We start from the raw sequence: 23,998 nt of genomic DNA on the forward strand, positions 1-23,998 counted from the left end.
TGTGGTTTGCATGTTGTTATATCGCACCCTTCGTGTACTTGTGACGCGGAGAAATTCTGACCACTTCGGATGAAAAAAAAAATCAGGAGTTAATTCTGTAAATAAATTTACAAAATGGAACGGGAGAAATTTCGATACGAGGAGAGAAAATCTTTTAGGGAATCGAGACGAGACAATACTTCTGCAAACTTCACGAGACGGCTCTGGTCTTCATTCAGAGATGTATAATTACTGCGTCGTGCATTCGTAGTGTCGTTCGACCGTACCTGGACAATTTGCATATTGCATCTACAGTGAGGATAATGCGCTTTCCGATACAACATTCCACATGGTAATCAAGCGTGTTGTAGACGTGAGAGACTCGGCTTTGATTCTCGGCGGGAGATCATGTGGTTCAGATTCCACGTTAATCAATAGTTCCATGTCTCATATAGCCTCGCTGCTGAACGGGAGTTAAAATTAAATGAACTCAACTCGAGCAATATACGTTTTGTTCTTGCCTGTTAGATTTCCATATCTAGGGACTTTCGAATAACTGAAATATTGTGAGACCGCCAGACGGTCTCCGGCAACAATCATCGCTTGCTACACCAAGCTTTACAGCGAGCGTGTTATGCCTATCACAGATAGGCATTCATTGTCTGTACGATCGACTCTTTGTCCTAATAACTACCTATGCGGTTCTAGAGGGTAATTAAGTTCCACTATACATACTGGGCCTTACGGAGAGTCATTTTGACGTTAGATTAGCGTCATACTAAAGGCCTGACTACTGCAGGAAACATATGTTAGTCGAACTGTTCGGTATTGCAATAATCACGCGTCAGAACGACTCTGCATAAGGCCCACTGTGTTTTTCAGGATTTTTTTTTTTAAAGAAGTGACTCTGGTAACATGTATAATTTTATTTTGAAAACAGCCCAAACAATTGTTCTATTCTTTGAGTCCGTGTACGCCACTTGCTGTACTTAAAGACTTTCGGGTTGTTCTTTCAGGAAGTTGCAGGGAGGAAGTCCTATTTCACCAGCCTCAGTATTCTGAATATTTCTTAAAAGATAAGGCAGCATCGAACAATGACTTTGGATAAATAATAAAACTTATTTTGATTGACTATAAGAATGTTTACAGTAATGTGTATAAGTTTTATCTCAAAAACAGTTCCAATGAACCGTATTTGTGAGCGACAAAGATCTCATTTTTGAGAAAGACAAATTAGATCCAATTTTGGAGGTAATTCTCAAATAACAAAGTCTGAACTACGAAACTTAGAAAACATTAATGGACCGAAGTTCACAAGAAAGTATTCGATTGTTCAAAACCTCTGACTTGATTTAAAGCGAGTATAGAGTAGAGAATGTTTGATGATAATATATTTGTACAGGAAATGATACTTAAATTTTAACATTCTATTTCCTTTCTTGCAGGCTGGAGCAGAGCGTACCTTAATCAACGGGGACCACACATGGCACGATGCATTCCACGCCAGGCCTACGTATTGCAACGTATGTCGAGAGGCCTTATCAGGTAATTCAACTGCATATTCAATACTCTTAGTCATTATTTCATTTTAACAATTAAAGCAAATTAGTAAAATAGTCTCAATAACATAAATATTTTTATCAGCCATTTCCAGCTGGCCGATGTATGACAGAGGAGCGTGCTTTTACAATGGGAGCACTCAGTCTCAATACTAGATCATATAGATGAGTCATTTCGAACTGGGTGGCATTCACTCACTGATTCTTACTGTCAGTTTGAATCCCTCCCGGAATATGTCAAGGATTGGTATTATCATTAAAAGCTCGTTCGTTTTTGTAGTCCCCCTCCGACGTTTGAAATGCCAGTATTTTTGGCATATAAGTACATCGTACGCCATAGCTGCTAGTTTGCCAAATGTGGCCATGCAAGTCATGGTGTGGAACCCTATACGACGGCTAAGTTATTTTGTGTCAACTTCGGCTTGGTCTAGGGATTGTCAAGCTTTTCAGAGAGACAAAGAGAGAGAGAAACGTATCCAAGAACTAATGGTCGCCGAGAAGATATCTTCTATCTAAGGTAAGTGACACAAAAAAATAACGTGTTCTAACTTTTGTTCCTATTCATTTGCCATTGTATCCGCTAACTCTCGGAAGTCCGTTGCAATCCATATCTCTTATACTGTATTTTAATCCAGATTGAACTTGTTACTGAAATGCGTCCTGAATGAAAACACCACGAATCTCCCCAAACCCAACTTGTTTTTGTTAGTGGTGGGTTTCGGCGAATTCTGTTTCATCTTTGCCTCTTTCATCACTGGCCTAAAACTTAGCCAGCATATATTCGATGATTGAATGATCATGTTCTCTCTCAGAAACAAAATAGAAGTTTTGAGAAACGGACACAACAAAGAGTACAATCACTTTCAACAATTATTGAGGGTCTGGTATTATAAAGAAGGTATCCAAATACACAATACGTCATTCTGAAAAATGTTGCTTCAATATTGGCTATTTATGCAAATTATTGAATTGTTCATATATATATATATATATATATATATATATATATGGGAAAAGGGGGTTATGACACGCTTTTTTTTTAATTGCTCAGAGCAGCAATGAGAGAGCACCATAGATTCTAATGAATAGTGCTGTACATACCTACGTATGTTTACTATGAAATAACTCGGAACTATTGCGTAATTACTCTCCGTTATGAGATAGCAGACGGAAATTTGAAACCTTACACTGCGTCAGTTGAGGGCTATAGCACGCAACAGTTGAGTTCTTAGTTAAATTCATTTTTAAACTTCCATATGATGATATTCCCTAAACATATTTGCTTTCTTTGCACTTTTTATTGCAAAAGAGCCTTACGACGCATTGCTGTTAGAATTTCTGAGCTTTGGTGCTTTCCCTTCCGCTTCGCTGACGATGGTTTTTGGCTAGGAATTGGAGAAATAGCCGTTAGTGGAACTATTGCGGAGAATTTTTTGGAATTAGTGACTTCTCTTGATGGTCCAGCGAGTGACAGTTTAAAAACGTCACTAAATTTTTGTTTCGTTGAGTCATTGCATCATGAGAATTGTCTGCTTCCATATTCTCTTTAGTCTGACTACAACACTGATCACTTGCAGCAAAATCAGCATCTATAAAAACTTCTGGCTTCATGGGGAACGTTCCACACTTTTCAAAGCCTGATGAGACATTTTTAATCACACACGCCCTTGTGTTCATGCATCCTATTACCCCAAATCAGGCCATCTTGATTTTTTTTGTTCTTGACTGGCATGCGTAAATATTATAACGAAATACTTACCCTATGTTTATTCTAAATTGACTATTCATACATATTGACTACAAAAATACCGTACCCCAGAAGTAAGTTTGAACTTAACCACTAAAATAAACTGGTGAATATTTTGAAGAAAACCAAAGATTTGCAATATATGGTCATACTCCTCAGTACGTCCCCTGCAGCTTTCTCCCACTCAAGTGAGGTTCGTTGGGCATGTTATTGGTGGGGTGGTGCACCACGTAGGCATTCTCCTTCTTCTGCTTTTTTGTAAACAGGGATGCGTGTAATTACCCCGTTTTCCCATATATATAGTTATATCATAAATACTGTCACAGAGTTTGGAGTGGCGCTGTAGGCATCCGGAGTGGCACAGTGCTGCCATCTGTGTATAAAGTGGAAGATGCATATAGTGTGTGTTTGACTGTTCATGACATACGTTGATGTACTGAGTTCTGATGGAGTGGGGCGATTACGAAAATCATGTAGCAGTAATTGCACTACACAAGGTCGAAAAGACAGCAGGTGAGATTTTCAACCTCCTGAAACCCCTACAAATCAGCAAGAGATTCGGGTATCGCGCCATACAGCGATACACCGGGACAGGAACGGCAGCGGACCGCGCAAGGAATGGCAGATCATGAACGTTACGAACTCAGCAGGTCCAGAAAGCAGTCGCAGCAAGAATTCGAAGAAATCTGTTCGAACACAAAGTGTGATGGCTGCTGAGATGAACATCAGTAAAAATTCCATGTCTCGTGTGCTCAGGAGTGATCTACATCTACGGCCGTAGAAGAGGCGGACTGGTCACTTTCTGACCCAAACATTAATGTCGCAGAGAGTCCTTAAATCAAAGAGACTGTTGCGGCGTTACACCAACAATCTGCACAGAAAGATTCTGTTCACTGACGAAAAGGTGTTCACAATTGAGCAGGCCTACAACGCCCAAAATGACCGTGTGTATGCCACGTCATCTACTGCAGCTGCTGAGGCAGTTCCAAGGGTTCAGAGGGCAGATCATCCTGCCTCAGAGATGGTTTGGTGGGGAGTGAGCTACTCAGGCACATCCCAGTTGCATTTTTGCGAACAAGGTATTAAAAATCTGCCAAGGTATACCAGGACATAGTGCTAACACCTATAGTGAAACCACTGTCTGCTACCATGTTCCCTGGAGAAAGGTGGACCTTCCAGTAGGATTCCGCTCCAGGCCACAAAGCGGAAACAACCCAGGACTGGCTGGCACGGAACGTCTCCGACTTCATTTCTACCGCTGATTGGCCTTCTAGAAGCCCGAACCTTAACCCGTTGGACTACAAACTTTAAGCAGTCCTTCACGGAAAGGTCTGCCATAAACGGCATCCATCTGTCGACAGTCTGTAACAATCCTTGACCCGAGCAGTGAACAATTTTCCCATGGACGTGGTGCGTAATGCCATTGACCAGTGGCCGGACAGATTTCCTGCCTGTATCAAAGCCAAGGGGGGACATTTCGAAAAATGATTCGTGGGTCAGGTGTACAACATATCAATGTAAAACATGACCAAAATAAATTGCCTTGGTGTTAATACTTTCTGTGTTATTCACATTCAAACTTGTGACAATATTTATCATATAACTTAGGTATATGTAGTGTTGTAAAAAAACGGTTTTTTTTCTGTGAAGTTTTTTTTCAATAAAAAACATCGTTCTTTTTCATGTTTTTTTTCAAAAGTCTGTTTTTTTTCTGGCAACTATTATTTATTGATTTATGTTGCAGATTATTGAAATAATCAACAGAACTTGAGTCGAAGCCCTCGTATACGAGCAAAATTGTGTGATTATTCTTTCGGCCCAAGGTCATTTTTGGCGTTTTCCTACATTTCCAGTTAGTCACTTATTGCTCAAAAACTATTCATTCCATTGATATGGTTAAAGCCTTGTTTTTAAGAAAATGGATGTGGCTATTTTTTGGTGTAAGTTGTATTACAGTGTTGCCAACGGGTGGGAAATTATTGAGGGAAATGTAGGGGTGAAAATTTACAAAAAATCCCTAACCGAATTTCAAAATTTTTTTGTATCTAGTACCACTGCTGCTATATGGGTTCAAGTCACCTAAACAAATCTTTGGTGTGTTGACAAGGTACAGTGAAATCCTGAAGTCGCTGGCTTCCATTCAAAGAGGGAAAGAAAAAATTCTGTCATACACATGAAATTTTGACACTTTTTACGCCTCAGAAGCAAAAATCAAATATGCCGGGGTACAGCTTCTCTAATTATCCTATTGAAACTTTTTATGGTGCGTTCTATAGGGCAAAGAGGAAGCTTTCAGGTAGTGGTACGTTTGTTTCAATGTAGCCAGTAAGAAGGTAATAATAGAGGGGAAAAGGGAAATTTTCCGAATTTTTCACCTAATAGCGGGAATTGTTTTGGTTGGAAACGCTGCCATCAGACAGACGAAAACTATCTGAAAATAAACCGCGGTGCTCCAAGAATATATCCTACAAGTATCATGGCAATATATAACAAAGTAAGCATGAAATTAAAAAAAAATCTCATTCTACCTCAGAAATTCACCATTTTCTTACCATTTGCAGAACATGTTTTATTATAAACCTCAACTGTACTTTCCCTAATTATCCTAGTAAAACTTTTTATGGTATGCTGGGTAGGCTAAGGATAAGGCTGTTACACACTGGTACATTTGTTTGAATGTAGCCAACAAGAAGGAGATAATAGAAATAAAAAAGGGAATTTTTCCCAAAATTTGCCCCTAAAATCTGGAATTAAAATTTGTTGTAGTTAGCAACACTATTATCAGACACACACAAACTATCTTAAAACAAGCTTTGGTATCCCTCTAATATATCCTACAAGTATTGTGACGATATCTAATAAAGTAAGCATGTCAATTAAAAATATCTCATTCTACCTTTAAAAAAATCACAGTTATCTTTCCAATTAGAGGACAAGGTCCACTGTAAACCTCAACCGTACTTCCCCTAATTATTCTATTGAAACATTCTATAGTGCATTGTGTAGAGCAAAGACGAGACTTCCAGACACTGGTACGTTTGTTCCGATATAGCCAACAAAAGGGAAATAATAGAGACAAAACATATAATTTTTTCCAAAATTTCCCCCTAAAATCTGGAATTAAAATATTCTGTAGCTGGCAACACTGCTACCAAACAGACGCAAACTATCTTAAATCAAACATTGGTATACCACTAATATATCCTACAAGTATTATGGTGATATTTAAGGAACAAAGCTTCTAATTACCAAAAATATATTACGGTAAACAGAAAAGTAAGGGAAAACTAGAAAAATCAAGGGCTAGAACCTAAATACGAATTTTACGTGCGCCCCCTAATTACCCCATTGTAACGATCTGTACTTTCGTTTGTTAAGTAAGGACAAATGTTCGATTGGCGTAAGTTGACTTGCACTCGGACATACAGGTACGGATTTATAAACAAAAATTTCTAATTTTTTGCCCAAATATAGGAGAATTTTAATTTTCCTAAATGGCAACACTGCGCGCAGGCCCGTCCAATTGATGTCAACAGTTAGGTATCCACCCGAGGTATCTACCTGGCAAGTCTTAAGGATGTCTTTCTACAACGAAGGAAGCTACAGGAAAAAAAAGTAAAGGAAATTCGAAATTAGAAAATTCTCGAATTTTTGACTGGGGTGAAATTTGAGAAAGAAATTCGACACCAGAAGAAAAAGAAATTAATATGATAAACTATAAACCAACTACATTTTGCAAGAATAATATCCCGATATCTTAATCAGTGTCCATACTTGAGCGGATTAAACAAGTGACACACCTGTGTGTGCCACTTTGGCCACCTGGGCCACCAAGTATACATTTGATTACATTTTTTGACTACTAACTCGTGTTGTTGTTGTAGTGATAGTCTCGACTAATAATAATATCGTTGTAAACAATAACTTTATAAGGAAAATTTTCTCTCCTTTTTACATCTTAGTTCCAACACTGTTGGTGAGAAATGTAGGGTGTTTCAAAATAAATTTTGGGGTTTTAAGTCTTCGTAGTACTTATTACATTTTACGTACAATTATAAGCAATGCATCAAGTAAAAGAGCACCTCAAACAGTTTTTGCTACAAGTGTTCAATGTGAGATTCATTCGTCACACGGCACACATCTAGTCGATAGGCGAGAAAGGCCCATAAACTTTCCGCCATATGGCACAAAACACATTCAATTTAGGGGAGTTTCGTTTCAATTGTACCATCTCCTGAGGATTTGCTGACGGTCAGATGCAAACATTATCAGTGTTCACATTAGCTCTTAGGTGAAAAGTCGATTTATCACTGAAGACGACACGATCCAGAAAATCTTCATTGTTATGCAATAATATTTCACTTGCAAAATTGGCACGTAAACCGTAGTCTGTAGGCTTTAGACCTGTAGCAACTGCAAACAATAAAGACGTAGTTGCAAGCGTCTCCTTAATATTCTTCACACAGACGGTTGCACTGTACAGGTTCTGTCTTTATTAAAACAAAAAGCTTTTTGCTCTCTAGTCTCCATCTTTGCTACTTGCTCTTTCTAACGGCAGACAGAAGAAACAACGCATGTACATGCGTGCGTACAAAACTGTTTGAGTTGCTCTTTCATTTGATATAATATTTATAATTGTAAGTTAATTGTAATAGATACTACAAAGTTTCAAAACCCTAATATTAATTTTGAAACACCCTGCATTACTTCAAATTGAGTCATCCTATATTCAGGTCCTAGTCAATTTGTCGCCTCGTGCAATGGCATAATTTGTCCCCTCCCCCTTTCTCCAGAAAGAACAAATCTTAGAAGTCATGATTTTAAGTATGCTACTCCAGCATGAACAACAAAGGTGAGGGTAAGTGCAGTCGCGCTCAGAAAGGCTTAAATACTTACTAAAAATGCAATTCCGTTGTGTCTGTTTTTTTTCTTTAAATGTTAATCTATTATGATAGTGAAAGATAAAGCAAACACACCTGCAGAGGAAAGATGGTAATCCTTTTTATAGAATTCACTATCGAGCTTCAATCTCGATGTATCAGTTTGCAATTGCAGTGCAACTAGCTCTTTTATCTTTATTTCTTGATTTTTCTTCTACATCTTCTAACATTTTTTTAAAAGAAAAAACTTGTTTCTATCTTCAATGATAAGGAACTTGCTTTTGACAAAAACAAGATTACTTTCATATCAAAACTGTGATAACTTACTAAATGGAACAGATATTCACTAATATTCGAGAATTGAATTCTTGCATTTGACAACAATCAAGCAATTTGTGCTAGGATTTATTCGGCCATTTGCTTTAGCATTGTCCATGTGGCCTTAAACTAATGCAACCTAAACATAATTTGTGAACGTTGTATTCAAACAAAAAGGTCAGCTTAGTAAATGTAACTATCATCATCATGAAGTCTGTTTCCAACAAGAAATATTTAATTTAAATAATATACTTATAACAGACTTTGTCGGACCATCCAAGCTTGCCGTTCCACGCAAATGCACGTGTTGCATATATACAGTGGCGTATTTAGGGGGGCTTCCGGGCTTAAGCCCCCCCGAAATCTTACTATAGTAAAGTATATGAAATATCTTGCAGAATTTTCACATTTTCAGGCAAATGCCCCCGAAAGTTAGCAAAGCCTCTCCCGAAACAAAATCGTAAATACGCCACTGCATATGTGGTAGAGCCGGCTCTGCATATCATATATATCTAGTCGACAAATTATTTATATATGACATTTAGAAAAATACTATTAGGCAAATTAGTATTAGTTTTTATCTTTAGTCAAATTATTGGAATTTTATACTGTTCGTGACATTATTTTCGTACTTATTAAAGGCCTGCATTCACGAAAAAACAAAATTCCATTTCTACTTTTATTTCTTAGTTGATATTGATGAAAACTACTGAAACCCGAATTGTTAATAGGTATGGTATTCATGTAAATTGTAAAATATTTGTAGCGTATCAGTATCTAGCGTTTATGTTGCATTTTACGGTGATTACACCTACATAAAAATATTTCATACTTAAATAGACGTAAGATGCATTACAAATGACTATTTGAAAAAAAACGAAATTTAGAAAAAAAACGAGAGGCAATGTTTTTTTTTTAAAAAAACGTACATTTCTGAAAAAATACGAACCGTTTTTTTTCTATTTACAACACTAGGTATATGTTATAACGACTCTATAGAAAAGCGTCGTCAACCTGGTTCGTCTTTTAAAATATAAGTTACGAAGCGATAATTACTTTTCTTTATGCAAAAATCAACTCAGACATTCAAAGATAATTAGTCTCACCTTTATTGCTTGTTATGACTTAAATATTCTCCTTTTAAAACCGTGAAATACATAAATTCACTTGACTAGGTCAACACATAACATGTACATAGTCACAACTATCCCATAATAATCCCCTACATATATTAAAAACATTCTTCTTTTCTGTTAATTTAAAATGAACATTCTACTAAGTATATTACATATTTATGAGCACTTTTTGCCCACGGTACAGGTAAATATTATACAAACTAAAGTATTTCGTTATAGAAAATGTCGCCCGATAAAGGGACTGAATATAAAAGTCATGAGTGGGCTTGGCTTTTATATTCAAGAACCGCTGGTCTGATTACATTAATGTTCTTTATATCACCTATGTTCTTTATATTTTGATCACACCTCGTATATATCTTCATTACATTTTGGTTAACCCTCATATATATATATTATTTATTATCATTCACATAAATACATTCACAATAAATCTTTGATTTCATTAATATTTATCTTTTATTACATTATTATTTATTCTTTATTATTAAAAACATCGTTGCTTATAAATATAACTAACGAGGGTGAAACACAAATTATGAAGATTAATAGTTTCGATCATCATTATAAAACGGTGATGTGACAAATAATATTTGTTCTTTTCGGGCGCAATGAATAACAAATAAGTTAGATGTTGCAATTGTAATGTATACATAGTAGCACTAAGATGTCATAAATAAAGAAGAATTTCATTCAAGGTAGTTATTGAATAATTGATTTTATAGAATGGATCTTATTCTTAACATAATCTTTGACAATTAAACACAAATCAATCTAATATAAATAATCTTTGCCTTTAACTAATTATAAATTGAATTATGATTCTTCACATTAATAAGAAAGAATAAAAATTAAACATAACCTACGTTGGAATAATCAAATAGAAGTAAATAAATTTATTTTACAGAAACAAAAGACACCCTTTTGTTATTATATAAACACATTTTTCATTATTATTATTATTTTTCATTCTTATTTATTTGATCAAGAATGTTGGGTGCTACTAACTCTTTAACTAGATGCATTTCAAATATTTATAACAATCGTTTTCATTATTAATATTAACACAAACTTTAAAACGAAAATTCACAAGAATCTATAACCAACATGGGTTTAATCTAATTTCGTTAACGGTAATCATGTTACATTCGCACTGGCATATGAATCCAATAAAGTGCACTGTACAGCACAATCGTGATTAGGTTCTACATTAGGTTGTACATGTCTTGCATCGTGATTTGCATTTGGATACGAAGTACCATCTCGTGAACAATGATTATGTCTATACATAGGATTGGTAGCATCTCTAGGATTTCGACATGTATTTCTATTAATTTTGTGTCTACTTTGGTTGATTAGGTTAGGCGGATTCCCTACATAGCCTTGTCTATTTTGTTCATTTTGATTGCTAGAGTATACTCGTCTTAGGTTCGGTTCAGTATTATTCACACTTCTGATATCCAAATTCCGAACAGGGACCAAATGATCTGAAGTATTCTTATTTTTACCCATTCCTGGTTGTGTTAGATTCATAGCATGATATTGAGTTTCGTAGCATTGCACAAGCATTAATAAATGACTGAAACTCATACACTGGGTGGAAAATAAGATCTGCTGTAATTTAAATGGAAGCAAATTGCGAATCGATGCAATTATTCTTGATTCCGATTGCAAGGGATTAACAACCTTTAATTCATTATAGACATTTACAACAAACTCTACAATAGATTTGTGCAATCGAGGATTGAAATGTTGATTTCTAAGAGTGGCATCTCTGTTTGCCAGCAAAAAGTCATTTTCGTAATTCGCGATCAATGCCGCTTTAAATTCCTCATATGTACTAATGTGATCACGTATTGCCTTAAACCATAAGGAACAAGGTGGGAGTAATACATGGGGTATTAATTTCATGTATTGTGATCGGTCGATAGACATTATATTGCATTCGTCTTGGAATTTCTCTAAGAAAGAACTAGCATTTTCATTGCACTTACCACTAAATTTACTCATGGCTTTGATTTCGCTCATCTTGACACTTAACTTTACCTTTCTTTTCTCATTCCTTGTTACTGTGGTGTGATTGTTCCGGTCCGTGTCGTGTTGTGTCATGATACCATCAATATTTCGTTCATCAGTGATCTTCGGACAATTTTCCTCTAATATAATATCCTCCTCAGATTCCGGCGAAGGCGTATTTATATCCGGTGATTGGGGAAACTCGAAGCGATCACTGCCCAGATTATTGCGATAAATGTTGTCTCTAGCCTGTAACGTTTTAATTTCTTCCTGCATAGTAGCCAACTGGATCTTTTGCTGTTTAACGGAAGATTCTATTAACGTTAAATCTTTTTTTACAGCACAGATTTCATGATTTTGATGATCGTGCTTTTCTTGACACTCATCGGCTATCCTTTTTAATTTCTCTTCAAACTGTGAGGATATGTCGTTCATCACCTGGACGATTGTTTGTTTCGTATCGTCTGATTTCAGTTCTATCCGTTCTATCCGTCTACTTAATTCTTCATACTGCTTGCTAGCTTCGTTGAATTTCAGTTCTATCTTCTGTTCCATAGTCTGGCTAACTTCGTTGAATTTCAGTTCCATGGTCTGGTTAGATTCGTTTAACTTCTGTTCCATGGTCTTGCTAGCTTCATAGAACTTCTGTTCCATGGTTTGGTTAGATTCGTCTAACTTCTGTTCCATGGTCTTGTTAGCTTCATAGAACTTCTGTTCCATGGTTTGGTTAGATTCGTCTAACTTCTGTTCCATGGTCTGGTTAGATTCGTTTAACTTCTGTTCCATGGTCTTGCTAGCTTCATAGAACTTCTGTTCCATGTTTGTGTTAGATTCATTGAGCTTCTGTTCCATGGTTTGTTTTATCTCGGTCGTCATTTGCATAATTTGTCGCTGCACAGCTAACAAAAGTCGATCCTCAGATGACAAACTTGGTGTTGCACTACTTTCACCTTGATTACTGGTATTTGATTCCTGTTGCACAATTTCACTATCCATTTTTCTTATGATGATCTTACCGCTTCGTAATACGGTTAAGTTCGTATTCATAAATGGTAATATCCAAGTAAATTCAGCCCTACTTTCCTTCTTCGGGAACTGAATTTTCAAAAGTCCCGGGTTTGGTAAACCAAATTTTTATAACGACTCTATAGAAAAGCGTCGTCAACCTGGTTCGTCTTTTAAAATATAAGTTACGAAGCGATAATTACTTTTCTTTATGCAAAAATCAACTCAGACATTCAAAGATAATTAGTCTCACCTTTATTGCTTGTTATGACTTAAATATTCTCCTTTTAAAACCGTGAAATACATAAATTCACTTGACTAGGTCAACACATAACATGTACATAGTCACAACTATCCCATAATAATCCCCTACATATATTAAAAACATTCTTCTTTTCTGTTAATTTAAAATGAACATTCTACTAAGTATATTACATATTTATGAGCACTTTTTGCCCACGGTACAGGTAAATATTATACAAACTAAAGTATTTCGTTATAATATATAGATTTAGCGCCTCAAGAATAGCGTTCATTCCCGTCCTTAATGTCTATTGAAGCCAAAAGCGTAGATGTAACCACTTCTTGGTTTAACATTGGTTTCCTATAAGCTAAAGCAGTAAGAGATAAGAAGTGTTTTTTTCTTAATAGATTCAGGAGCATCGGACTATGCTCCATGTCCACCCTTAAATCCCCATAACTTGAATTCGAAACTCTTCATACTTTACAAACCCGAGTTAACTATGCAGATTAAATAGGGCCTAATCCAGTGACATCGCAATGGGATCAAGTAGGGATGGGCACGATATAAGTTTGAGTATATCTCGTCTCGAAAAATATATATACACATTTCTATTGAAATAGCTCTGTCTCGTCTTGTGCTCAGCCCAATAGGTCAGTACAAACTTTCTATGCAAAATATAAATAGTTCAAAAGACTGACGTTCTGTATATTGAACTTACCCCTTTAAAATTGAATCTAATGCGCTTCTATTAACGTTTCTCTTATCACCATGGTTGTCTTCCTGTTGATTTTTGATTGAAATTTTAATATTCTTAAGTTTAGAAAATGGGAAGATGTTTTTATTAAGCAAATAAACAAGTTTTATTAAGTCTTTATTACAAGAAATCTTTCTTGCTAAGACAATAAAACAGCTTTTCTCTTACTCTGTTTTACTATATATATGCAAATTTTTTGCTCTTTCGCAAGCCTTCCTCCTCGACATGGGAAAGCTAGTTTCCATAGCAACCATTTGAGTCTGTTTCTGTAGACGACTCTTTCAATACAACCGTTTATATACACACTCACGATTTGGTGAGATTTATCCACGTGCGCTTTTAATAAGTATTGATAATCCATAACAACCAAACGATAAAAATAATTTTGAATTGTACTGCATACGTTGTAGTACGAAGGGAGTCTCACTTTAGAACAGAACTTTTCAACTTGTGTGTCACGTGGTACCATCAAGATCGTTTTATTATACATTTAGAATATTAAACTATTGCAGAACTCATAATAATACTAAATCATTCAGCGTATTAACTACGTGATCGAGATGTTGATTTCCACAATTTGGTGCGACTAACTTTTAATATTAGCACTAGATATCTCTTTTCTTCATGTTAGAACACAAAAGTGAGGCTGTCTGATGAGAAATTCCTAAAATTGAGTTTCCCATGATTTAGCGATGAAGTATGTTTTAAATATCGGAGTGTTTGATATTTGCAGGAAAACGAGTGAATGGATGTCGTGTAATACTAATTGGGTTTCACTATGAGGAAAAGGTTGAAAGGACTGTCTTAGAGTTATATATCAGTTTTCAAAAAATATTTCTTTTATTTATTTATTTTTTTTTTAAAGTGTTTTTAGAGTGCTCATAAATTACCATACAAGTTCCGAAGTCAAAGTTTAGTCAGGACATGATACCTAGCGCAAAACGATCAACTTCAACCATCAGTAGACCGTATATCTATATCTATCTATCTATATATCTATCTACACACACACACACACACACACACACACATATATATATATATATATATATATATATATATATATATATATATATATATATATATATATATATATATATATATATATATATATATATATATATAGATAGATAGATAGATAGATAGATATAGTGCATCCACATGAGACCTTCCTGATTACGAATATTAATTGCATGGAAACTATTAGTGCCATAGAATAACGGTTTACAGCATTTTGAAGAGCAACTCAAACAGTTTTTTTTTTTTTTTTTTGTTCTATATATGCACTTCTATATGGATCTTGTTAGTAACCCTCAGAATGTCCAGTCGATATTCAATCTCCCGCCTGTGTTGTGTAGCATGTGCGGTATGATCGAGTTGATGCTTTCTTCTATTTTGTGATGAAGATAGGAATATCACGTACAGGTGTGGCGTAGACTCTATCTTTGACATAGCCTCATAGGAAGAAATCTATGGGGGTTACGTCTGGAGATCGCGGTGGCCAAAGAGTGGGTCCATCGTGTCCAATACATCGTTGTGGAAACGTTCGGCCTAAAGCCCTACGAACATCTAAACACCAGTGAGGTGGGGCACCATCCTGTTGGAATATCACGTTTGGTTTCCTCGCGGTTCTCCCATTATATAGCATATTTTCATTTCCCCAACTCTTTCCATATTTCTTTAATTATCCGCTTTCGTTACCCTAAGAGGCAACACTGTGGAATATTAATTTGTTTCAAACAAGTCTGAAAAGATAAGTTACTAACTCTTATCGAGATATTTATCTTCTTAATATGACTTTTCCCTCTTTTTGTTACATAACCAGTATTGTTGTTTATATGTGTCATCAGGTCCCATACGATGGAAACAATCTGTTGTTCGCTATGTGGGAGGGGGAAAAGGGGTACATGTAACTCAGTGTTAGTATGCACCTATATGGCAAGGAGTTCCACTTTAGGTCTACGACCAAGTGAGTTTGTGATGAAGAACATTTTATCTATTCTTCTTATTTTCGTTTTTTGGGGGAAGTTACTCCCATTTTCTCGCAAATCCTCATTGGATTATTTTTTCCAAAATAATTACGTATTAATAATGTTTGTCTCCTTTAGTACACAGGTCATGACTGAGGCTCATGAACCTGAATATGTAATGATTTTATTTAATTTCCTTTAATCCATACCATTCAGCCCTAACTCTAGTTGTTATGCAACTACGCTCAACACACAAAAAAATCCTTCGCCATCTTGATTTTGTTCCAACTATTGACGGTCTCTCAACGATTTTTTGTTATTTGGTGGTACGTTAATCTATCTATCATGAATCGGACCCATCTGTCTTAACGAAATAGCCGGGACCCCGACTTCCTGTGGAAGGACTCCTTGCGCCGCCACTGAACGATTCAGAATCATGCATTTTTGGGTATAGCAGATTACAAGTCTAAGACAATAATATGCCATCTTAGCTCAATAGCCAATAGTTTTGGAGATATTTGCCCTCAAAGTTAACTTTCCCATGGTTTTGGACAGTCCTAGTTCTGAAACGAAATCTTTGAGTTTTACGTCCCACGGTTATGCCGGTTAGACTAAAGGAGACGATGAAAGAAATGGTGGAATGAAGAAAGTGGGAGGAAACGGGAAAATCCCGAGAAAACCCACGGACACGGTGTTTGTTCACCAAAAGTTCACTTGGCGGAGGCTGGAATCGAACCCGGGATCCCAAGCACCAGAGGTGAACGCTCTACCACTGAGCCACCGTAGCCCCAGTCCTAGTTCTGAAACTATGCACTTTTGACTACGGGTCCATATCAATTTTTTTTTTTACTTATTTTGCTGTGAGGAATCACCTGTTTCAGTTTGGCAGTCTAGTTCATTAACATCCCGTATGGGGTGTAACAAATATGTGTCACAATATTTTGGGAACAGATTTCTCACGTCGAAATAAGAAAAAAAGTTCATATGGACCTGTGCTCCAAAATGGACAGTTTCAGTGTTATAGGGTGCCGAAAACGTGAAACAAGTGAACTTTAAAAGTTCCTAATTGCAGTGCTATGGAACCTATCATCATCAGGTCAAGACATCACTGAGGAACTGGTATGTGAACTATGCAGAGATCTATGTTTAAGAATGCTCCAGCACTTGCACGCTAATTTTTAGAGAGGTAGGTGGGAAGTGATCAGGTACTACCAAAGAGCCTCTCTAAAAATAATTGTGCAAGTACCAGAGGTTCCAGTTTACATACTAGTTCCTCAGTGGTCTCTTGACCTGACTACGATCGGCCCTATAGTAGCAGAAGTATAGACCTTTAAAGTTCATTTTTTACGTTTTCGGTACCCTATAACTATGAAACTATGCACTTCTGACTATTTTTGCACCAACATCTATATATATAAATGTATGCAGTGGTGTGTATTTTTCTATACTATTGAATGTTTTTAGCTATTTTATGAAATGAATAAATATAATGCCAAAAATAATTTGCAATTAATTTTATTTGGGGCATAAAATGCAAGTGTCAATATTTAGGATTTTGATTTAAAAGAAAAAGGATGTTAGCTCAGGAGCACAATCATGGGGATGTCCGCACTTTGACAAAACTCCACTAAAATTTCCCAACTCAACATACATTTTGTACACTTTCTCAATAAAATTATACTTGTTTAACAGAGAAATGATTGATGTAGCATGAAAATTTAATCTTGCACATTACTTGAAATCTTTGAGTTTTACGTCCCATGCTTATGCCGGTTAGGCTAAAGGAGACGGTGATGATGAGTAATGAATGAAATGGTAGGAAACGGGAGAACCCCGAGAAAATCCACGCACACAGTGTTTGTCCACCACAAAGTTCACTTGGCAGGGGCTGGAATCGAACCCGGGACCCCAAGCAACAGAAGTGAACGCTCTACCACTGAGCCACCGCGGCCCCAGCACTTTACTTGAGTTTAAATAATGTTGCATGTTTGTTACTGGGGTTCTGAAACTGTGGAAAACGAGATTTATTGGAGCGAAGTTCCTCTTTACTTAACTTAGGCGGAGGACTTTATTTGTCCGGGTATTCCTCCGATATGCCTGAAAAGTTCTTAAACAAATTTGACATAGTGATTCGAGAGTTGAGTTGAGTTGACTTTGAGTTTAACGTCCCGTTCAGCAACGAAGCTATATGAGACATGGACCTACTGATTAACGTGGAATCCGAACCACATGAGCTCCCGCCGGGAATATAGTGATTCGAGACGCGCGCTGTGTCTAAAGGATCTGCATGTCCCGATCGAACACACCATTGAGGAATAATTACCAAAAACGGAATGCCATAGATTTAACATGAGAAAAGCAGTTGGTATGCGAATTCTCATAGTTAACAATGGAATATAGAATTTTCAGCATTAGAAATAGCGAGAAGCGCGAACACAATTGTTCAAAGCCATTATTCTTTTCACAGATATACCAAATTCAACTGTTATGTTTGTTGACGTAAACAATTGATGCACCAAAAATTCTATGATTAATCAATAAATATCGCTTCGTTCCAAATTTGCAATTATTTCATACCTAGTTTTATGTACATGACCGCGCACCGGGATTCGAACCCGGACCGTCCATGCCGACTACAAATGCGTGAGACACTAGACCAGCAGGCACAGAGAAAAAATCCGTTCTCCGGACAGCGGTATATTGTAGAAATATACGGTATCCTCTTGCTTACTATAGAAATATGTACGGAGCATACGTTATCCGTATGCTACATAGGCACTGCCGTTAGATGTTACATCATGCCGTTGCAGGATGTCTGACATCTAACAGTTTTCCGTATATCACATGCATATACTTATGTTACATTCGTCAGCTATATGTTATGTACGTCCATTTGTATGTGAGATCCTGACCGCCTACATTGTTTCATACGGAAAGTACGTATAGATGGAACACTTATACAGAAAGTATTATAAAACATGCGTTTTCAGTTATACGTCTGCTGTTCGTGAAGTTCAAAAACTACTGGAATTACGCATGTAACCTATCTTTTTAAGTACGCCACCTACATTTTTTTCTCAGTGGGAGATAGTATGAAACTGTACAGAAAGAAGAATTAGTACTTTGATTAACCAAACTATATTAAAGTGACACAAAGATTGTGACGTTACTTTATGTTATTCGTTTTATTTAAGAATAATAGTAAGTGCAATATCTATGTATCACTTTTTGTGTTTGTGAAACCGTTTAAGTTTGTATAACATTTTTTCGTCTTGATCATTTCGTTACTGCATTCACTATATTTTCTAAAATGGTAATTTGGAGACATAAGTCTTAGATATAAATCTATGTAAAATAAGATTGGTAACTTGTGCCTGTTTCAGAAATCGTTAGCAGTAAATTTGTTCTCAAAAAGATATTCTTGGCATTATAAGTCGTAGTGATTTAGTTCTGTGGAAGTAACTAGCAGAAGTAACAGCTCTTCGCACAAAACAGTATGCAACCTGGCACACAGTATATTAGTTTGAGTAGTCTGATTTGAGCAGGATCTGGCACACACTAGTTTGGACAAAACAGTATGCAATTTGCCACACAATATATTAGTTTGGGTTGTGTAACTTCAGGAGGATCTGACACACTAGTTTTGACAGACCAGTATGAAACCTGCCATACAGTATATTAGTTTGTGTTAGAGCTACTTCGTGGCTAAACAGTTAGTGTACGTGCCTTAGGCCTGGCAGACCCGAGTTCGATTCCAGGCCGGAGCTTATGTGGTTCTGATTCCATGTTAATCAGTAGGTCCATGTCTCATATAATCTCGCCGGTGAACAGGACGTTAAAATCAAATCATTAGTTTGTGTTGGCTAACTTGAGGATGCATATGACACACACTAGCTTTGACAGATTAGTATCCAACCTGCCATACAGTATATTTGTTTGGGTTGGCTAACTTTAGGATGCATCTGACACACACTAGTTTTAAAACTACTATACGTATTTTATTATTATTATTATTATTATTATTATTTACTTTTAAGGTGTTAGGATACGCACTGGTTATAACATTTTTATTATTAATATTATTATCGCAAGTCATATTTAAACATTTTATTATTATTGTTGTTTAATTGTTATTAGTAGAAGTAATACTTTGTGTTCTAAATAATAATATATTATTATATAAGTAATGATATTACGTAAAAGGAAGAAAATTAGAAGAATGGTTATGTTTTAAATGAAAATTGAATACAAATATAAGTGATCATGTAGGTATATGCGTGAGGCCTTTTTTAAAATATTTTTCCACAGAAAAAGGATTTGTTTTCTGAATATGTTTGTTTGACTGTAATTAATGAAACTGTATAATTGTTCGCTTTTATATATATATATATATATATATATATATATATATATATATATATATATATATATATATATATATATATATATATATATATATATATATATATATATATAAGGAATACATGCACATAAGTTATGATGCAATTTTATGGAAAACGAAACACATTTATATTGTAATAATCATTTGAGATAGCTACAGAATGGTGTACAGTACTTAATTATCTACCAGAAACTCAACTGAGTAACTGGACATCCAAACGTGTTTAATTGCTTGCTGCCTTTGCTTTGGGTGGAATATATGGATAAGGAAATAAATGAAAAGGTCTAGTAAACAACGTAGTTTGATAGGAAGAAAAGAACGTTAACCTTAATATTACAGGAAAAAATGAAGAAAATTGTATACACCTTACCTTGGTCAACCTTGATCAACTATAATTATTTGTAATACTCAAACATCCTAACTATATACTACGAGGAGGCCCCAAAGTAGGTATACAGTACCATACTGATCAGCTCATTGCAGTTTGTCATTTCTTATTGTTATCCTTCAGGTAGACTTAGTTTCTTTATTATTATTTGTTCTTAATGTGTTATCTTAAGCTCGGAACAGCCGAAGCAAATAAACCTATAAAGTAGAATGTTATACTTGATGAATGCAGGGGTGTATACCTATTTTTGGGCCACTCTGTATATAAATCTACATGAATTCACTCGCTCACTAACATAGGCCCTAAATAACGGGCACTTACGGTTGATGTTTAAAGTTGAAATTTGGCACCTTTGTAGCTTTCCGGGACTAACCCACAAGAAAATTGCCAAAAGTTAATATTTTCAACTTTTAGGGTGTCTAAAGGAGGGATGAAGAAATTCCCCATGTTATTTAAATGGCTCTTTTTTTTATGGACGTACAATCTCATGTTTTAGGTACTTGGAATTGGATTAAATCTTGAAATTCGGTATGCTTGTACGATTCCGTTAGTGTTACCTAAATATATCACTAAAAATAAAAAATTCCAACTGTAGTGGTGTTTTAGGGCAATTGAAAAATCTTCCCCATGTTATTTATATTGCACACCTGTTACACTCCAAAATTATTGGGCACTTCCTGTAAGTCTACAATGATTTAATTTGGTAAGATTGTAGCCTTCCGGGACTAAACCTTTAAAAAAATGCCAAAAGTGAATATTATTAATTGTAGGGGATATAAAGGGGAATGGAGAAATTCCCCATGTTAATAAATGGGCATTTTGTTGGGATACAAAATCGTATCATTTAGGTAATTGAAAAGCAAAAGAAACTTGAAATTCGGTAGAATTTTGGGTTTAAGATATGTGAGGCTGTAGGCCGGGTTAAAATGGATATAGCTGTACGTCTTCTTAACAGTTGTTTTGTATCATAAAGTAAGTCTATACATTGTAAATGACAAAACAAAAGCTACTGTAAAAATAAATTGCGAGTGATTAAGCAATTAAAAAGTAAAGGCTGATACATTATGAGATGCGAGGTCATAGGCCAACCAAACGCGGGGATCTGGGGTCGAAGTCACCAGTTTGCCAAAGGCTAGTTTACTTATATTGTGGAATAATTTCTTATTTATCATTCCTAGTGATATAATTTTTTTTAGCTTTTCACCCTTTATGACCACTTTAATTTTTGACTGTGTTTGAGAGCTTGGAGAACAATGCTTGAGAAGTTGGGAGGAGCTGATGTAGTTGAACGTATATTGTTTTTAATGTTTTTTTCTTATCAGTTTCCTTTTTATCATTTCTCAGAACTTCGGGTTTTGATGTCCTTTTAATATATCGGACGTTGTTTTGTTTATTTGTTTTAATGTTGTTAGACAAGACAAGGTGGTTTCTTCTCTCATTTGTTTTTTCTTTTATCATAATTGTTAGCGCAGGAAATGAAAAAATGATATGAACAGGAAACAATTCTTATTTAAAGAGGAATGGATTTCAAAACGGAGAATGACATCAACACGGAATGACTTTCTTTGAAAGCTTCTGGATTTTAAACGAAGAATAACATTAACATCTAGTTCAGTGGTTCTCAACCTTTTTAGAATGACGGCACGCTTTACTGAACATCAGGACATCGCGACATACTTTGTTTGATATTTTTATTATAAATAATAATAATAATAATAATAATAATAATAATAATAATAATAATAATAATAATAATAATAATAATAATAATAATAATAATAATAATTATTATTATTATTATTATTATTATTATTATTATTATTATTATTATTATTATTATTATTATTATTATTATTATTTACCACTTTTGGATCAATATCTCACAACTTAAAAAGATTTAATGGTAGGAAATAGAGCTCAAGTAACTGGAAATGTATGCCTTATAGATTACAGCAAATGAAAAGCATTCACTTAACGCATCCTGGGCTGGATTTGAACCCGGAATCACATGCACTGAAAGGACACGTTATTACAGCAATAAGAAAGGACTGAAAAAAATAATAGATGTTAAGTTTGCCCTTCCTATTGTAATATCACAAGTATTAATGATTTTCGGCCAATTAGTATTTTACCTGCTCTTTTAAAGGCATTAAAATACATTGTTAGTGATCAAATTCGAACCCATCGAACCCATTTGTAGTATTTTTTATCCGTTTCAATCAGGCTTCAGAAAGTACCACAGTACTGCTACAGCTGTTACTTATGTCACTGACGACATTAGACTAGCAATGGAAAGAAAGCAGGTAACTGTTCTTACTCTACTAGATTTCTCTAAAGCTTTTCAATCAATTATACATAAGATTCTCTTCCATAAATTGGCGACGAAATTTAACTTCTCCAATGGTGCTGTGAAATGGGACAAAAATTATCTACAGGGACGGAAGCAATTTGTAACCGTAGCCGATACTTCTTCTGCACTGCGGAATCTCACTCACGGCGTCCCTCAATGAAGTGTCCTTGGCCCTCTCTTATTCTGTGTGTACATTAACGACCTTCCTTCCGTCTTACAAAACTGTAAGTATCATCTATACGCAGATGATTTTCAAATAAATATCTCAGATCAACTCGAAAATTTGGACAATTCAATTCAACAAATGAATGACAATTTGCACCGCATTTACTTGTGGTCAAATGAAAATGGGTTAACCATAAATCCACTTAAATCGAAGTGCATTTGTGTCTCCTCTAAACGACTTACACAAATGCACCGTTCAAATATACCAACAGTAGAGATAATAAAACAATTATTCCATTTTCTGAAACTGTTACAAATCTTGGTGTAGTAACAGATCAATTCCTTGAGTGGAAACCTCACATTAATGTTGTATGTAAGAAAGCTTTCTGGTCTTTGCATTCACTCACCAGACTAAAGAAAATTCTACCCATTGAAAGAAAGCTACTACTTGTAAAATCTCTAACCTTGAATATTGTGTTGTAGCTCTATCAGACTTAAATTAAGAATTAGCGTACCGTTTGCAACTTATCCAAAATGCCTGTATACGGTTTGCATATAATCTCAAACGATCAAATCATTTAACCCCATACTACAGAAAGCTGGGCCTATTGAAACTTGCCGATAGACGTGATTTGCATCGACTCACACTTCTCTTTAAGACTTTGCGCTTTCAGCAACCTTCCTACTTATTTCAACGTTTGCAACCACTAAATGCTCACCACGATCACCAAGATCAGGTGTAAATAAACTACTTTCTCTTACCCCACATTCGTCAAAATTCTACTCGAATGCGTTCTGTGCATCCACTATCCGTGCGTGGAATGACCTTCCATCCAACACAAGACAATCTCAGTCAATCACACTATTTAAGAAGTCGATTGAGCATATCCTCCATAAGTCTACTAAGCAGAGGCTTACTAATATCTTTTTTTAAAAATGCTGGTTTTTATATTTCCTACCTTTTATTTCTTTTGTTCACTAAATGTATGTGACTATATTATGTAGTTATTTGTAGTAATCTAAGTAATCTACGTGTGCATGTGATATCATACGCAGGAACGAGATCTAATTATTTTCGCCTAGAG

The 23,998-nt window shown here is 35.5% G+C and overlaps 1 protein-coding gene across 1 annotated transcript in view; it reads left to right on the plus strand.

The window, feature by feature from the left end:
* The window catches only part of LOC145693445 (diacylglycerol kinase eta), a 462,730-nt gene that overhangs the window by 300,534 nt on the left and 138,198 nt on the right, over positions 1-23,998 (plus strand). Inside the window, exon 3 of the mRNA XM_081769445.1 lies at positions 1,425-1,524. Coding sequence (XP_081625571.1) covers positions 1,425-1,524 — 100 coding nt within the window. The remainder of the gene's footprint in view (positions 1-1,424; positions 1,525-23,998) is intronic.

Source organism: Thermobia domestica, chromosome 8 (genome assembly GCF_964235325.1).
Source record: "Thermobia domestica chromosome 8, izTheDome1.hap1.1, whole genome shotgun sequence".
In the NCBI taxonomy this organism is placed as follows: Eukaryota; Metazoa; Arthropoda; class Insecta; order Zygentoma; family Lepismatidae; genus Thermobia; species Thermobia domestica.